Raw genomic sequence first — 17057 nt, forward strand, 5'->3', positions numbered from 1 at the left:
TGACATGGGCGTCCAGATGAATTTCAACAGACTCTATTAGTGTAAGTCTAACTGTCCCTCTGATTAAATCCGACCAAAGCAAATATGGCCGAACAAGACCTTACTGTCTCGCACCTGCCTTCATACAAAGACATCTTTTTACTCTTTTACACGTCTCAGAAAAATGTGTCAGGGTTACGGTCAGAAATCTTTCCAACAGTAAATCTTTTTTTCATGTTATGGGGATAAAAGTACAGTATGTACATTATTTATTTGATTTCTGTCGAAGGAATAATGAATAGATTTGAATACAAAATCGAAGTTTGATTGTCAGCTAGCAGGGTTCTGCTGTTGCACATCTTTCTAAAAAGAAACAGAGTACAACATATAAATAGAAATGCAAGGATGGGATATTGTTAAACAACTGTGGAAATAACTGTGGAAATGTGGTAGCCACATGCTTGGTTATAACGTAACACTGCAATTGATCTTGATAACCACATTCTTCATTCATTTGGGGGCAATATAGGACAGCCCGTGGTTGCTCACTTGCCATTCCTGGTTAATGAAAGGAATTGGCCCATGTGTCCGGCCTACAGTGGTATCACTGCTGAGATAATAGCTAGGATATAGGGGTTTCCCAGACACATGCATGCTGGGAAATAAATACCTGCTTTATCTACAACCTCAGTGAGGGCGGAAAATGTGCCATCTGTCTAAATCGGATAAATAACCTTTTTCATCTTATTAATGCTGTAGATTGTATTTATTCATTCAGCATTTGGATATCTCTAACAGATCAAATGGGTTCTGACAGTGAACCAGAGAAGATCATGGCAACGCAGCATTTATATTTATATTATTATTATATTCATATTATTTTTATTTTTCAAACCTGCTTTTGTTTCTGGATTGTCTGCTTTATCTTACTGTGCACAGCAAAGAGAACATACAGGAGCATTCCTATTTTCTTTCCCCCAACACTGTGCAGTCTAGGAGACAGAGTCATTTGGGTTTACCTTTGCCTCCCTGAGTTTAATGATTTATGGTAAGAAGGAGTTTCTCATTAAAGCACTTCTCATCAGCGACCTTCCATTTTTCCGCTCCATGTTCCCAAATGTGACCGCCCTGGCAAAGTTATTTAAGCATAGAGAAATAACCCTCTCCTCTCGCAATTTTAGCAGTTGCCTCATACTCAGTCTCCATAAAATATTCATTAAGCTAAATGAAAAATAGTTACTCTGAACTCAATTGACGATTGATGTAGTACCATTTATGTCTTTGGATCTTGTATGGCAGAGTAATGGGAGCTGCACCTGTAGCTTGGCCCTGGCTGAGGCAAATTCCTTGGAGGCCTTAAACCGTAGCAGCTTTGCTTTCCTACTGTACTATACCACACACATGCATTCACAAACATGTGCATTTGCACTCATCCACACAGCAGGTACAGTACTCTTATCTGTCCCTCTCACATGCACTTCAACACAGCTGCTGAAGACTTCACAGGCCTCAGGTTGGGCATCTGTGATGACCTCCAACCAGCTCCTGATGGAATTCTAACCAAGTATCACAACCAATTTAAAGCTGCAGAGTAAACAAACAGAGTTTCTCTTCAAAGGCAGGACCACTAACAAAGAGGGGCAGGAGAGGAGAGCCAGGCAGCAGCTCTATTACCAAGGCTGTGTTGTTCTATGGAGCTACAGAAGCTACCTAGACAAAACAATGACAACAACAAAGAGGCAACCATAGGACTATTTTAACTGTTGAGTTTTGGGGGAGTTTGAACCTTTTGATATAGAAACTCTGTTAAATGTGGCTCATGCATCTGGTTAAATCATCATTATACTGTTTGTATAATGCAGGAACACACTAAAGGAGTTTCATTCATCAGCAGTATTTCCTACAGTACTGGCCTCCTACCCTCTACAGCAGGTAGACAGGTAGGCATTCCTTCTAGCCGTTCAGCTGACACATAATCTTTTCTTCCCCTCTAATTAACACTCCAGTCCTAGGTCTTCACATCGCTTTCACCCCTTCCTCCTCTTTAATGAAACTCAGTTGCTCATGCCTCTCTCTCTTTTCCCTCTTTATCCCTCCATCCCTCCCTCTCTCTCTCTCTTTCTCTCTCTCTCTCTCTCTCTCTCTCTCTCTCTCTCTCTCTCTCTCTCTCTCTCTCTCTCTCTCTCTCTCTCTCTCTCTCTCTCTCCACCACCCCAACCACCATTGTACAGGCTTTTTTTATGATATTTTGCAGAGACAAGACAAAGCTCTTAATGAAAAGATCAAATACCTTTTTCACCTCCCCAACTTTTCCAGAACCAGTTAGATCAATATCGCCATTCCAACCAGAGTAATAGGTTCTGTATGAACACAGATTAATAACACATTGTTTTAATGAAAACGAAAAGCTGGAACAGGCGAGTCATCTGTCTTCGGTATTGATCGGCGCCAGGGCTCATCCACAGTAATTTGGTCCTTGTGTCTGATGTACTGACGCCAACTCTTCCTGTCCTTGCCCTTTACAAGTTCTCACAGTTACCCAACACTTCCTCAAATACACTATTAGACACCTGGTGAAGGGATGTGTATTACCAGACAGAAGGCTGGAGAACAGTGTGCACTCTTGTGGTTGCTCTTGTTGGATACAAAGCTGGGTGGAGGGATTTTGGGATCCAGGCTGTTTGTGGCTGTGTTGCATTTTGTGTGGATGTCACCTTCTGTCTTTGTCTGTATTCATAAATATTAGTAGTTAAAATACATGTGATATGGAAAGCTTATTTACATCACAATTGTAACTGCTCTCGAATAAAGTATCAGGTTAGTATTTGTTGTTTACATACATATAAGGGATTTATTGGCCATTTTTATTTGATATCATTTGATTACATTTGCTTCTGATATATATGCATATCAGCTATATACTCATTTGTTTCTACACGAAGAAGTAAATTAAATTTATTGAATTTATCTTCGTCATGGACTGACAGCAAGCGACTGATGAGTTACAATAAGAAAGGATACTGTGTGTGTGTGTGTGTGTGTGTCATTGCAGCTTTGTGAGTACAGCTGCGTGTGTGTACATTCATGCGTTTCTCTGAGCTGATGTGCCCTCTGTGTTGTGACAGATGCCATGTTGTTGGTAGCAGACAGGCTGGAGGGACCCTTTAACATTGAGGCGGTCATGGAGCCAATCGATCTCAAGATCTCAGAGGCCATCATGACCATGCAAGATAACAGCATGCAGGTTTCAGCCAAGGTAAAGTTGAAATCCATATCATTTGGTGTGAATATCTCTGGATGAGACACCTTAAAACAGTGTGTATTTTGACATGGTCCACTCAGTGTTTTTAGCTCAACGGAAGTTAAAAGGAATTGGTTGTGCAGAATCCCAAAAATCACCAATGTTTGTCTTTGGTATTCCACTATGCCACAGTAACCGAGCCCAGTAAATCACATGGATATAAAGATAAAACATCAACATAATTAGAAGAATCAACGTTTGCTGTTCTCAGGCGATCATCCGATTGGCACTCTGTCTTGTTTGACAACACATAGAGACACTAGAAAACTGCAAACATATTGCCAACCTTTATAGAATGAAATTTTTAAAGCAAGAGGGACGCTGGAGGGAAAACCTTTTTCAGAGAAAGAAATGAGCCTCCCGGTTTCACAAGAGCTTTAAATGTGGTTGAATCTTGGTCAATGTGCTATGGTGATAGTTCTCTGAATCCCTGTCTATCTCCCTCATGGAGAACCACACGGAAGTGAACTTGAAATAGAAGGAGCTTGCCTCTCCGTCTTCCAACCACTCCAGCAGCAAGCACAGACAGAGCTGCCCTCGTTGTGTATGCGCCTCGGCATCTGAAAGAGACCGCCTGCAAACATTTTCCGAGATTGCAATCGTTGCACCGCTCTGTAACATGGCCCTATCTAGTCCTTACACAATCATGCCGGTTGAGGAGAATGCGTCAGCTGCTGCCATATTGAGATTCAAAGCTGAATGGCTTCATCCCCGTAGCCGCCCACTGCCGTGGAAATCAGCTTGCTTATGCGGCATACAGAATGGCTGCCTTGTAATCATCGTGAGGTATAGGTGGGTGCTGGTGAGAAGACAGCTTCCTGTCACGCTACACATTAAAGTGCTCGATCATCATGAGGACCAGGGGCCAGCATAGGTGACCAGGGAGGACTGGAGCTTGAAGAAGAGGAGCTACACAGTGTCTCCAGCCTTTGTTTTTCTGCTGTAGCCAGGCAACCAATACTAACTTGATACTAATTTCTCCATCTCTAATTCCCCATAACAAGGTGTTAATTGTGTACATTTTCACAAGCAGCTGGAGCGAAAATGTTGTTGAAAATTACTGAACTACAATTAACTCTATAAAGACACCGTAACAGATGTAGTCATAGTAATTCAAGTTATTTTCCTCATTATACTTTTCTAACCACTAATTGTTGAACTTCTTTGAAAAGTGTTAGAAAGTGTTAGAAAAGGTGAAACCGTGTGGAATTGTATATAGCTATTTATTTTCTGCAAGAATCTTGAGAATGCACACAGAATACTAGAATACATCACGTGCAATCTCTTTCTGTCCCTCAGAATTGTAGCTTTCCCTTCAAGTAAGGTAACTGTAGCTAACAGCGCTTCACTGTGGTAATTGGGCATGGTATTTCTTTCCCGGATCGTTTCCAGGTTTTCCAAGGATGCGGTCAGCCGAAACCTTCCGGAATGGGCAGGTCTGCCCGTGGCATCTCAGACGTGTTCAATGCCCGCTTCAGACCCTACAGTCCTGAGGAGAGGCCCACCACGGCTGCAGGCACCAGCCTGGACAGACTGGTGAGGGAGAGGGCAGAGAGGAGAGGCACAGGGGAGTACCCTGGGGGAGGGGCACAGGGGAGGGAAGACGGGGTCTTAAAGATGGCTTTGACAATGTAACGGTAAGTTAGCTAGAAGCAAGCATATGTAACAGGAAAACTACCCTAAGAAGCTTGACAATGTCAGCTTCCATTACTGGACAGCTCATAACTGGATGTCCCTTAAAATAAAGAAAGTTCCTCTCAAGTTCCACAATCTCCAGGGCAGTTTTGTAGCTGTGAAAACAACCCCCGTCATTACAAGGTGTACAATACACTATATTGCCAAAAGTTTTCGCTCTTCTGCCGTCACACGCATATGAACGTGAGTGACATCCCATTCTTAAACCATAGGATTTCATATGATGTCGGCCCACCCTTTGCAGCTATAACAGCTTCAACTTTTCTAGGACGGCTTTCCACAAGGTTTAGGAGTGTGTTTATGGGATTTTTTGCTGCAGTTACCCAAGAAGCCTACCATCCCAAGACACACCTCCCTTGATTGCACTCACACATCAACAGCCACAGACGTTGCATGTAAACCAAACAATCACATACAGTACTGTACGGATCCAGTATTTTCACATCAGCAAAACTGTAAAGGTAGATTTCATTCAGATAGTTGGGAGGGATCCTTTTGATGCCGTGTGAGAGGTGCTTCCTCTCCCCAGGGAGGAGACAGGGGGATTGAACATCTCAGCAGCACTATTTATCAGATGCTCTGTCGCCTATTGGATTCCTGACTAATGCATATATATCACATTCTGCTGCCTGTATGCCTAATGTCTCCCTCTCTTTCATCTTTCTCTTACTCGCTCTCTCTGTTTTTTCTTGTTACTGCCTATTATCTCTCTATCTCTGCAACTCTCTCTCTCTCTCTCTCTCTCTCTCTCTCTCTCTCCCTCTCTATTTGTTCTATTAAAGTCCTCTGTTCTCTGTTGTTTTCTTGCTGCTCCCAGAGGATAGTGTGGAGGACAATGCAACACAGCGTAAGCCTTCCATTCCTGCTCTCCCTTTCCATCCTTCCCTCAATCATATTGTGGAGTTTTAAACATCCTCTTACTAGTCTCTCTCCACTCTCTGTTTCCACTCATCTTAGCATGACTTAAAGTGAAATGTGGAACTCTGTGATGTACTGTGATGTTGTAGTGCTGCAGGAAACAGTCTATAGAGCATTTTTGGTTTGTGTTTATCTACAGTAGGATGTTTAATTCTTCCAATGCTAGTTTTTTCTTTCTTTTTATAGTGGTAACTGATTGACTTTCTTTTGAATATATTATATATTTGTGGCAAAGACTTTTCATCCTGTAAGGAGTGAAGTTGAATGAGGCACAGTCATATTGAACTTCTTCAGTTCATATTTAATAACCCATGATTAGTGCAGCACCAGCCTCCCTATTTCCACGCCTCATCTCCCTATCTCACATTACAGTTCACACTTTTATTTCTAATTTCTCATGGAAATTAATGAGATGTGTTCAAATGTTTCTGTTCCTGATTGAAAAAAAAGAAATGTGATTGGTTAACAGGAAAGCCTTGCTGGTTGAAAACATCTACTTGATGTCTCTATATCCAGAGTGCACTGTAAGCCTGTTCAACTGCCAATTATGACCGCCAGTAGCCACCGCCGAAACATTAAAAACGACGTTCCATCAGATGGTTTAAGTTACAGGCCTAATGGAGCCCAAGCATTTCGTCTTCCCTTCTTCTCGCTCCCTCAAAGCCACAATTACTGTGCAGACCAGTGGATTCAAAAAAGCTTTGTGTGTTAGGGGGGCTGCTATCTGGCACAATCAGCTGATGTTTTTGCTACAGCCTCAACCACTATGGGATGAGAGGCTGCGGGGATTTATTTTTTGTGGCCACTCGTTTTACAATGTGCTGGCAAGGAGGAAAAAACACTTAAAATGTCATTCTTATGGGGTCTGGCGAGCTTTCCTGACAGATTATTACACTTATAAGACATAATTATCTCCTAGGCAGAGACACTTTTAGCCAAGAGAGTTGTCTTGTTACTGTAAAATCTACCTCAGAACTAACATCAGCACAGGCAAACTTGAACTCACCTGAAGTAAGACCATGATCCACTAGTTTTTATTGTATCAGTATAGTATTTAAACACAGGTGTTGCTGAGATAGCTGTTCAGGTGTCACTCATTGGTTGCATATTGTGCACTTCACTGTGTTCCCCACTCTCTTTCTATAATGACACACTGTAGGCTTTTATTGCAGACCTCCTGTCAAGGGTTTTATGTTCGAAAGGATGGCACAACCAGCATTGTTATTCATTGCCACTTGATAAATTAATCAAATGTAATTGAACTCTGCTTCTCTCATGGTCTCTGGGACAGAGAGCCTGGGGCTGCTGATGCATCCTAATAACTCCTCTCCTCTCTTCACCTCCTCTCGTCACCTCCTTCCTCCTCTCCTCTCCTATCATTAGCATATGTACATCAGCTCCTCAGTCCCAGAGCAGGAGCAGCACCTCTTACCATTCCACCCATGTCCTCCTTCCTTCCAGCAGCAAATCCACACATTAATCCCTGCCAGCAAGCTCACTGGTGCTCCTCCCTATCTGCCTTTGTAGATGGACCCCTATCCTCTTTCTGAACTCCTCGTTGCTCTTCAATGAGACACTGGGCACCCTCGACACATTCTCCAGTCCATCTTGCTCCGTAATCTTCCCCTCGACATCGATCTTGTTCAATCATTCATCTCCTCGAGATCACCTGTACCCCTCATACCCTCCCTCCCGTCCATCACACTGCTCTGTGGTGCATTCTGCTTTCTGGATCCTTCTAGTGTGGTGGTGGTGGTGGTGGTGGTGGTGGTGGTGATGCACTGGGCAGAATGAGAGTTCTTCCAAGGGTGAAATCGCTGTTGATAATCTGTGGAAAGATAATACTGTCTGGTGAGAGTGGGCAAAATATCAGTTGGCTGTCCTCACCATTCCATCTGCACCTACCTTAGAGGCAACTGATAGAGTACAGTACCTTTGGAGGGCTTGGATACCTCATGAATAGATTTGTCTTGTGAGGAATAATGCACTTCAATAATGCACTTCATGGTATAGATGTGGATGTCTAGTGGGGGCAATTTGGAACCATGCTCTGCTGATCAACCCTGTGATGTGTACTTTGTATAATGGTAGGTGTTTGGGGTCATGGAAGAAGGAAGTTTGGGTTTGAATAACTTTGGGTTGACTGCCGTTCCAAAAGCATTCAAAGTTAGAGTCTTCCGACATCTGTTAGTGCTGTTTTCTTTTCCATCTTGTATTTTGACCCCTGGAGACAAGATGCAAATGTATGAAATCTCCATCTGCGCTTAAATTAGATAGTCATCAGTAAGTTGAGTCTTAATGTGATGGAACTTCACAGAAAGTCTGAATGTCTCCTTTATCTTCTTATTTTTATGGAGATAAGATTACAAGAAGTAGCCTACTCCAGATAGGGATGGGAAGGTGAATGCCAAATGTGGCTTCCACCCTACTATAATACAGTATATTATATATATTATACTAAAATAAAGTATAATTGGATCCCATGCATACCATGTATAGTTTGGTCTAGTTACCAGAGCTAAACATGTTTGTGCCAGTGTGTGGAGGTAAAAAAAGAAAGAATTGGTGCACAACCTACGGGCAATGGAGGAAATCAAGCAGACAAAGGGCATTTCTGTCACTTGCCCTCATAATCTGTGGTGACATCCTGAGACCTATTGGAGTCAGTTACTGCAGGGCTGACCCCTCTGTTCTCCAACTTTTGTGATTTTCTCCATGAATAATAAATACCTGGCAGGCTCTCAGCTGCTCGGTCCTCCCTGACTGCTTTCATGTGCTTGTGTCTGGGCACCTCTGGGAAGACTTCAGCTAGGAGGGCTGCTGTGCTCTCACATTGTATGTTGATTTTGCATGATATAGGTTGACATTTTACAGGCTTTCTTGTCTTCCTCCCATCAGAAGCCTAGCAGGATGTCTGCAGTGGAATCATCCGGCCTTTAATGTAAGAAATTGTATTTTCACTCAAGCCCAGTTTGGTTGCTGTGGCGTGAAACAGCTTTCCTAAGAAGCTGCTATCTGTGAGCGGTTGCCACTACATTAACAGCAACTTTTGATGAGTGATGTCAGCTGGGGGGATTTTCCCAGGATTAAATATCCCAGTTTTTTAAATATTGTTTTCATTTTGTTCCTGTCCTAGAAATGACCACAGCTTATCAGCTATACAAACTGCAAACACACTTTCTATGTTCCTCACAATGTTATTTAAAGCTATTTTCTAATGGAAATATATATTTAAATACACCTATTAGAATTGCAGTAGTAGAAGTAGTAATAGCAGTACTGTAGTTGTGGTAGTAAAAGTAATAGCAGTGGTAGTAATAGTGGTACTGTTGTTGTGGTAGTAGTAGTACTGATGGCAATAGTAGTACTGTAGTAGTAGTAGTAGTTGTAGTAGCAGTAGTGGTAGTATCAGTACTGCAGTAATGGTAGTGGTAGTATCAGTACTGCAGTAATGGTAGTAGTAAGATCAGTACTGCAGTAATGGTAGTAGTAAGATCAGTACTGCAGTAATGGTAGTAGTAAGATCAGTACTGCAGTAATGGTAGTAGTAAGATCAGTACTGCAGTAATGGTAGTAGTAAGATCAGTACTGCAGTAATGGTAGTAGTAAGATCAGTACTGCAGTAATGGTAGTAGTAAGATCAGTACTGCAGTAATGGTAGTAGTAAGATCAGTACTGCAGTAATGGTAGTAGTAAGATCAGTACTGCAGTAATGGTAGTAGTAGGATCAGTACTGCAGTAATGGTAGTAGTAAGATCAGTACTGCAGTAATGGTAGTAGTAGGATCAGTACTGCAGTAATGGTAGTAGTAGGATCAGTACTGCAGTAGTGGTAGTAGTAAGATCAGTACTGCAGTAATGGTAGTAGTAGGATCAGTACTGCAGTAGTAGTATTAGTAGTATCAGTACTGCAGTAATGGTAGTAGTAGGATCAGTACTGCAGTAATGGTAGTAGTAGGATCAGTACTGCAGTAATGGTAGTAGTAGGATCAGTACTGCAGTAATGGTAGTAGTAAGATCAGTACTGCAGTAATGGTAGTAGTAGGATCAGTACTGCAGTAGTGGTAGTAGTAGGATCAGTACTGCAGTAGTGGTAGTAGTAGGATCAGTACTGCAGTAATGGTAGTAGTAGTATCAGTACTGCAGTAGTGGTAGTAGTAAAATCAGTACTGCAGTAATGGTAGTAGTAGGATCAGTACTGCAGTAGTGGTAGTAGTAGGATCAGTACTGCAGTAGTGTTAGTAGTAAGATCAGTACTGCAGTAATGGTAGTAGTAGGATCAGTACTGCAGTAATGGTAGTAGTAGGATCAGTACTGCAGTAATGGTAGTAGTAAGATCAGTACTGCAGTAATGGTAGTAGTAGGATCAGTACTGCAGTAGTGGTAGTAGTAGGATCAGTACTGCAGTAGTGGTAGTAGTAGGATCAGTACTGCAGTAATGGTAGTAGTAGTATCAGTACTGCAGTAGTGGTAGTAGTAAAATCAGTACTGCAGTAATGGTAGTAGTAGGATCAGTACTGCAGTAGTGGTAGTAGTAGGATCAGTACTGCAGTAATGGTAGTAGTAGGATCAGTACTGCAGTAGTGGTAGTAGTAAGATCAGTACTGCAGTAATGGTAGTAGTAGGATCAGTACTGCAGTAGTAGTATTAGTAGTATCAGTACTGCAGTAATGGTAGTAGTAGGATCAGTACTGCAGTAATGGTAGTAGTAGGATCAGTACTGCAGTAATGGTAGTAGTAAGATCAGTACTGCAGTAATGGTAGTAGTAGGATCAGTACTGCAGTAGTGGTAGTAGTAGGATCAGTACTGCAGTAGTGGTAGTAGTAGGATCAGTACTGCAGTAATGGTAGTAGTAGTATCAGTACTGCAGTAGTGGTAGTAGTAAAATCAGTACTGCAGTAATGGTAGTAGTAGGATCAGTACTGCAGTAGTGGTAGTAGTAGGATCAGTACTGCAGTAGTGTTAGTAGTAAGATCAGTACTGCAGTAATGGTAGTAGTAGGATCAGTACTGCAGTAGTGGTAGTAGTAGGATCAGTACTGCAGTAATGGTAGTAGTAGGATCAGTACTGCAGTAGTGGTAGTAGTAGGATCAGTACTGCAGTAGTGGTAGTAGTAGTATCATTACTGCAGTAGTAGTAGGTGTAGCAGCAGTAATAGTACTGTAGTAGTGGTAGTAGCAGTGTTGGTAGTTATGCAATGATTCTGCACAACACAGATAATGCTATGGTTACGTGTGGGTAGTTTTGCACTTCAAAGCATTTTCTTAAATGATATGAGGAGTCTCATTAAGCTGTATGTCTGGTTCCTGCCAGCTCCCACTGACAGGTACTAAATAGGGAGTCATCTGAGCATTTCCCATACTGCATCCTGTTGTGATCACATTACAGACACTGGCAGGCAGTGAGGGACAACATGCAGATAGCACTAAAAAGTCTGCCTGTGTGTGTGGATGTTTATGTGGATGTGTGTGTGTCGGTGGAGGGAAGGGGTCATTACCAACCGGTCTTGTGTCAGCCAGTTCACCTGCATTTTCATCAGGCAATGACTAAACCGTCTGGGGTCCTGCAACATGAGCACTGTCTGGTCCTGGGCTCACCAGCTGATGAAATGCATACTGTACATTCAGTGGAGACAAGCCGAGACATATTTCAGTTGCACTCCTCAGACCTGTCTCGCTAAAGATAGCAGGCCCAAATCGTAAACGACATCACAACTTTGATCGTGATACTAAATGTCACCTATCCTGTTAAGTGCACTGGGAGTCATTTGGTAGGACTGCCGAAAGTGCGCAGGACTGGTAACGCCTTGTAGCGTCAGCCCAGATCAGCGTGTTCTCAGCTCTAATTAGACAACAATAAGAGGCCAGTTTGTTTACGACTCTCCTCATTTGACGTTAAACTGCGCTATGTTGTGGACCAAAGACGTGGACGTGCTGCGTTCCTCACAGCAAAGTACAATCAGAGGAGGATGAGGCTGGTGTAATCCCCAGTCCAATTAGCCTGATCCACTCCCCCATCAGTCCGGACTTGTAATCTTCATCTGCATGAAACAAGAGCTTCAGTGAACTTGGACTTCCCTTGAGGGACTCGAGGCAGAGTTAAGATAAAAAGAGGGGGAGGGAGAGTACTGTGGGGAATGGTGTGCGCCAGAGAAAGTGAGAAATAGAGAATAAGTAGTGTATGCGTGTGTACGTGTAACTGGCTGTGAAAGAAAGAAAGAAAGAAAGAAAGAAAGAAAGAAAGAAAAAGTACTGAAATTGGGCTTCCCTTAGAGTGCAAGCAGAGTTGAAAAGAGATGAGAGAAAAATAAATAAAAAATAAATAATTCGAAGAAGACCCTGTAATAAAGGAGGGAGAGACACAGCAAAAGTGCAGAGGTACAGTAGAACAGCAGCTGTGACACATATCTCTCAGAGACCGGCCCTAGGCCTGTCCTGTCTCTCTGAAACGGTCAGGTCAGGTTTAAAGCAGTTGTTCATCCCCTGGTTCCACAGTCAAAGCCCCGCTAGTTATTTGATGTGGGAGATGACTGAGGCACCTCAGCCAAGCCTAATGAGGAAGGCCGAGTCAACATTATAATGCAATGCTGGGAGGCGCCCAGCATGCTCTTGTGGATCAACAGCCATTTGACATCACTTTTAAAAATGAAATCTCTCCGGGGGTTTATGAATTGGGAAGACGAGGATCTGTATGAATGGGAACTTTAAACGCCACGACATACTGTGAGCAAAAGAGCTAAATGGATTTAGAAAACAACAGTGTGTTTATCAAACAGCTTTGAAATGGATGTAAGATTGAAAGGCATGCACTCTTCTTTGTGCATTCCACTTTCACAAGGCTCCAAGACTTTAATGTTTGGTGCTAGACGTCAAGCTGAGGCTTGCTGAGCAGTGCACAAAGTTATGGGCTTGCACTAGTGAGATGGGTTACACTGGTACCCATACCTCCAAGTCAGTGAGACAGCAATCTCATCTCAGATTGATGATGGTTCCTCATGCCCAAAAACAACATCAATATACAGTTGAATAGCATTATCTGAATATCCTATTGAAATCATGTCTTGGGTGGTATTGTGATTGAAGTTGGTTCCTGTTGTATATCAAAATCCCACTGAATAATTCCTGTAAGCACAAATGGTATAAACAAGATCCTTACAGTATGTTGTTCCTATATTCGGTATTAGTAGTTACTCTGAACTCCCTTGGTGCTTGCATCAGTTACACCAACTTGCACTGTCTTCAGGGGACAGGCATCCCCAGCCATTAAGTCTAAAGTACCAGAATAAGTAACTCCCATCCAGGGGACCTGGCTCTCAGCTCACTAAGAGCTGATTACATCTCAAGGGTCTAACCAAAGCTATACCATGAGGATTATACTGTTCAGGTTTCTCAATCCCACAGAATACCAACTGATGAATTGGTCTGTATGTCCGGATAGTAGGATAGATATTGGCGGCCATACATATTTCACACACTGTATCAGTGTGTGTGAGTGTGTGTATGTGTGTGCGTGTGCGTGTGTGTGTGTGTGTGTGGGGGGGGGGGTGTGGGTGTGTGTGCTGACGGGTTTGCTGATTAGTCATGATTGTTTTCAAGAGAGAAGAATTGAAAAAGTAGTATCAATTATATCAACATGGCTGTTAACAGTTAACAACCATTTCAGACAGATCTGCCAGTTTATGACAATGAAACACGACACACCATACTCCTACTGTGACTAGAAAGTGCCCACTGCTTATGAAAAATTCAGTCCGCAAATCTGTGTAATGTGCTTACCTCTCATGATTCCCCTGAGGAAGGCTTGGCCCTGAGCAGCAGTATACGACAGCACCCACAAGGGTTACCCACTGAGAAACACAGGGGCCCTGGAGGACTAGCTCCATCTAATGCACCTCCAGCACTGTGGAGGTAATGACTATTCACACCACTGTCTGCCATTCCCTGCCTAGGGCACACACAGACACGCGCACATACACACACTCATACAGATTCATAGGCAGTGTCGACGGGGGCCTCGGTCTTAGTAATCCCCCTTACCCAGTGTGGCGTGTGTGTGAATGTGTGTGCGTCACTGCCAGCTATTGTAGTACTGAAATGGGGGACTGAGCTATGTTGGTAATGAACTCTTAACTCCACTGCAGTTCTCCTGGCTGCACCTCAAGTGCTCCTGTTCTATCCCTAGTGAGCTCACAATGCATTATCCTTCCATGAGTATGAATTTTGATTGACATTTGAATAAAGCGTGCATATTTTTGTTTTATGTTGTCAGATCTCTCTCTTTCTCTCTCTCTCTCTCTCTCTCTCTCTCTCTCTCTCTCTCTCTCTCTCTCTCTCTCTCTCTCTCTCTCTCTCTCTCTCTCTCTCTCTCTCTCTCTCTCTCTCTCTCTCTCTCTCTCTCTCTCTGAGGTGCAGCAGCATCTAGTGGTCTCCCAAGTAAAAATGATATCATCTATTAAAGATAACTTTACGTTTCCAGAAGTGTACAGTACATATTACATGTATACAGTATGTGTTCAAAATGCTGAAAAATCATAACCCGTTTTTGGACACGGGAAAGGCAGCCCTGACTTCCATAGAGGATGGCTAACAGGTGTTGAGATCAAGGGTGTGTCTTGGACTGAGGGGTCAGTGTGTTGAAAGCGTGGGTATATCAAGGCACACTGTTGGCTGGAGGGTTGTTCAGCTAGAAAGTTATTAGGCAGCTTTTTGTCTCTCTAACCCGATTAGCACATCAAACATCAGGCCACAGTTCTCCCACTATGGTGTCTTGTAGGCACCAAGTCTTTCATGTCCTTTAAAAAACAGCAGCTCCTGTGGCTTGTTCTTCAACCTTCTGTCCTCAGCTTTTGAGACGAGCCCTGTGACGAAAGGGTGTGCGTTATCTTCTGTGTCGTCCACTTACATCTCATCGATCGTTCACTACTTCAATACTTTACACGGGTGCTTCAGAGGTTCGTATGTTTCTGTGTTGCGGTTGGGATCATCCTCGCGATCCTAACAGTGTCATCGGCTGTCTCGACTGAAGCAGGGAAACCACAGTCCCGCTATAGTCGTGTATCTCATCCCCTCAGTGTCAGATCATGACAGTCATCTCATGGGCCTGTGCTGATAACCATCAGTTTGTTGGTCCATGGTATCACCCGGTGTTGCATATCAGTTGGAAGTCCGGGAATCAAATAGCTGGGACCAAGATGTGCTGTAAATCTTCCTATTTTTGCTATCGGTTATCATGTGTCATGATCCTAAACGGACACATCTTACTCTACAACTGGGTGATATCACAGGGGACTCTGTTTATTGGCTACATTGTGGAATATTCAAGGTCCTCAAGTCCATAACAAGGTCTAAATACCTACATTGGGCGGGTCAGATCAACTGTAATTTGTCCAAACATCTGGAAAGACCTTGACCTTTTGAAATTGTGTCGATTGTGTCACACAGGTTGTAGACACCTTACACAGTAATGTAAACAGATGACATCCTGCGACCTAATTCATAGACTAGTGCATATCTCTGTCTTTCTTCCCCTCGGGCTTCTGATGCAGGTCATTGACATCAAAGAGAAGCTGGAGAAGTCAAAGAAGTTCTGGTCCAACTTGCCAGATGACATTTGTAAGAAGGACAAGGTGACAGAGTCAGACGAGGACCAGTGCTGGAACAGTCATGCCAAGGCCAGGTACTATTCAATACTTCAGTGTCTACCGAAATGTGCAGTATTTGGCTTGGCATAAGGATGCAGTCTAGCATAATGAATGTCATCTAATATAATGCATATAATTCTTTGGTTTGTGTCACAGTAGAATTGCTTGATTTCAGGAAGCCAAAAGCTCATGATACTCTCAGGGTTGTGGTTCGTTTTAGCAAATCATAGGCTGTTCAGTGTGTATATTCAGCTTGTGGTGCTGGGAAAAAAAAACAGAAACAAAAGTCCTGATGAACAGAATCCGCATAGACTATTGAGTTGAGGTGGTTCCTGTGTGCTGTGACCAGAGCATAACACCAAGCCAGCATCAGTCCCTTCTCGTAACCACAGCACGGTAGCCCACAACCTCTGGCCATCTGCCTCCTGTCTCTACCACTGTGCTAGAGAGCCTGCCACCACACCACCTCACCCCATCGCTCTGGCCCTCCCCGAGTCACATTATCACCAGATGGTGCAATAAAAAGATCTGTTCATTTCCCTGTTTGTGCCAACTCCTCTCCACACCACCAACCTAAATGAGTAAATTAGCTAGGTAAGTTGACTTGACTAGTAATAAAACATTGATGGGAGTGAGTGCAGACTGTGGGCGGAGTGGGATGGCAACTGATTTCCCCGTGGTGTTTAGAAATGTCAAGCATCGTCGACCTATATTCCACATTAAGTATTATCAAGGGGAACCTTTCGAATGCAATGCATGCTGCGCTGCAAGCCTGCTGGCAGACACGGAAATTTTACAATCCAAATAAAAAAGAACACAAAAAAATACACCGCAACCAATTAGTGTCAGGCATCCGAAACGACAGTGGCTGCTGCTACCTTGAGGTGCATCTCTGATGGACCTCATGGATTTAGTGGATCTCAGTAGTATCATAGACTGATGGACGTTGCTAGCTCACATGCAATGGGGACCTGGGGACCAGATTTAATAGGCTTGTCTGGTTTGATTATACAGTACTGTTTTATGGCCACTCAGAGCAGCTCTGACTGGTTTCTAACTCTCCACATGGCATGTCCTACAAATCACCTAACGCAGTAACTGCTGCCACCTCCACACAGCGCAGATGAACTCTTTATGATGGCTTTTGTCAAGCTGACTGGTTTCCTCAAACACCTGTTGTCTGTTTGCACATTGACGTTTGTATCTAGAGGGTGAAGTAATGGTCCTGGTTTTCATGAATAATGGTGGTATCTACTCCTCTTCAGGTACTTTCCTGAGGTGGTGAAGGAGGGCCTGACCAACCAGCTGAACAATCCAGAGGTGGAGGTGGACATTACCCGCCCAGACACGCTCATCCGTCAGCAGATCATGGCCCTCCGAGTGATGACCAACAAGCTCAAGAATGCCTACAACGGCTTTGACATCTACTTTCAGGACTCCAGTAAGTCTTTCACATCATATGTGAAGTCTTCACATATTATGTTTCATGTTTATCCCTCTCCACGGTGGCATTTGCCAATGGGT

At 43.3% G+C, this 17057-nt stretch overlaps 1 protein-coding gene across 1 annotated transcript in view; it reads left to right on the plus strand.

Moving 5' to 3' along the window:
* Positions 1-17057, plus strand: part of gpc6a (glypican 6a) — a 76654-nt gene that overhangs the window by 57434 nt on the left and 2163 nt on the right. Inside the window, exons 5-8 of the mRNA XM_067260220.1 lie at positions 3105-3235; positions 4673-4816; positions 15438-15568; positions 16799-16974. Of these exons, the coding sequence (XP_067116321.1) occupies positions 3105-3235; positions 4673-4816; positions 15438-15568; positions 16799-16974 (582 nt within the window). The remainder of the gene's footprint in view (positions 1-3104; positions 3236-4672; positions 4817-15437; positions 15569-16798; positions 16975-17057) is intronic.

The sequence above is a fragment of the Osmerus mordax genome, chromosome 22, assembly GCF_038355195.1.
Source record: "Osmerus mordax isolate fOsmMor3 chromosome 22, fOsmMor3.pri, whole genome shotgun sequence".
Classification (NCBI taxonomy): Eukaryota; Metazoa; Chordata; class Actinopteri; order Osmeriformes; family Osmeridae; genus Osmerus; species Osmerus mordax.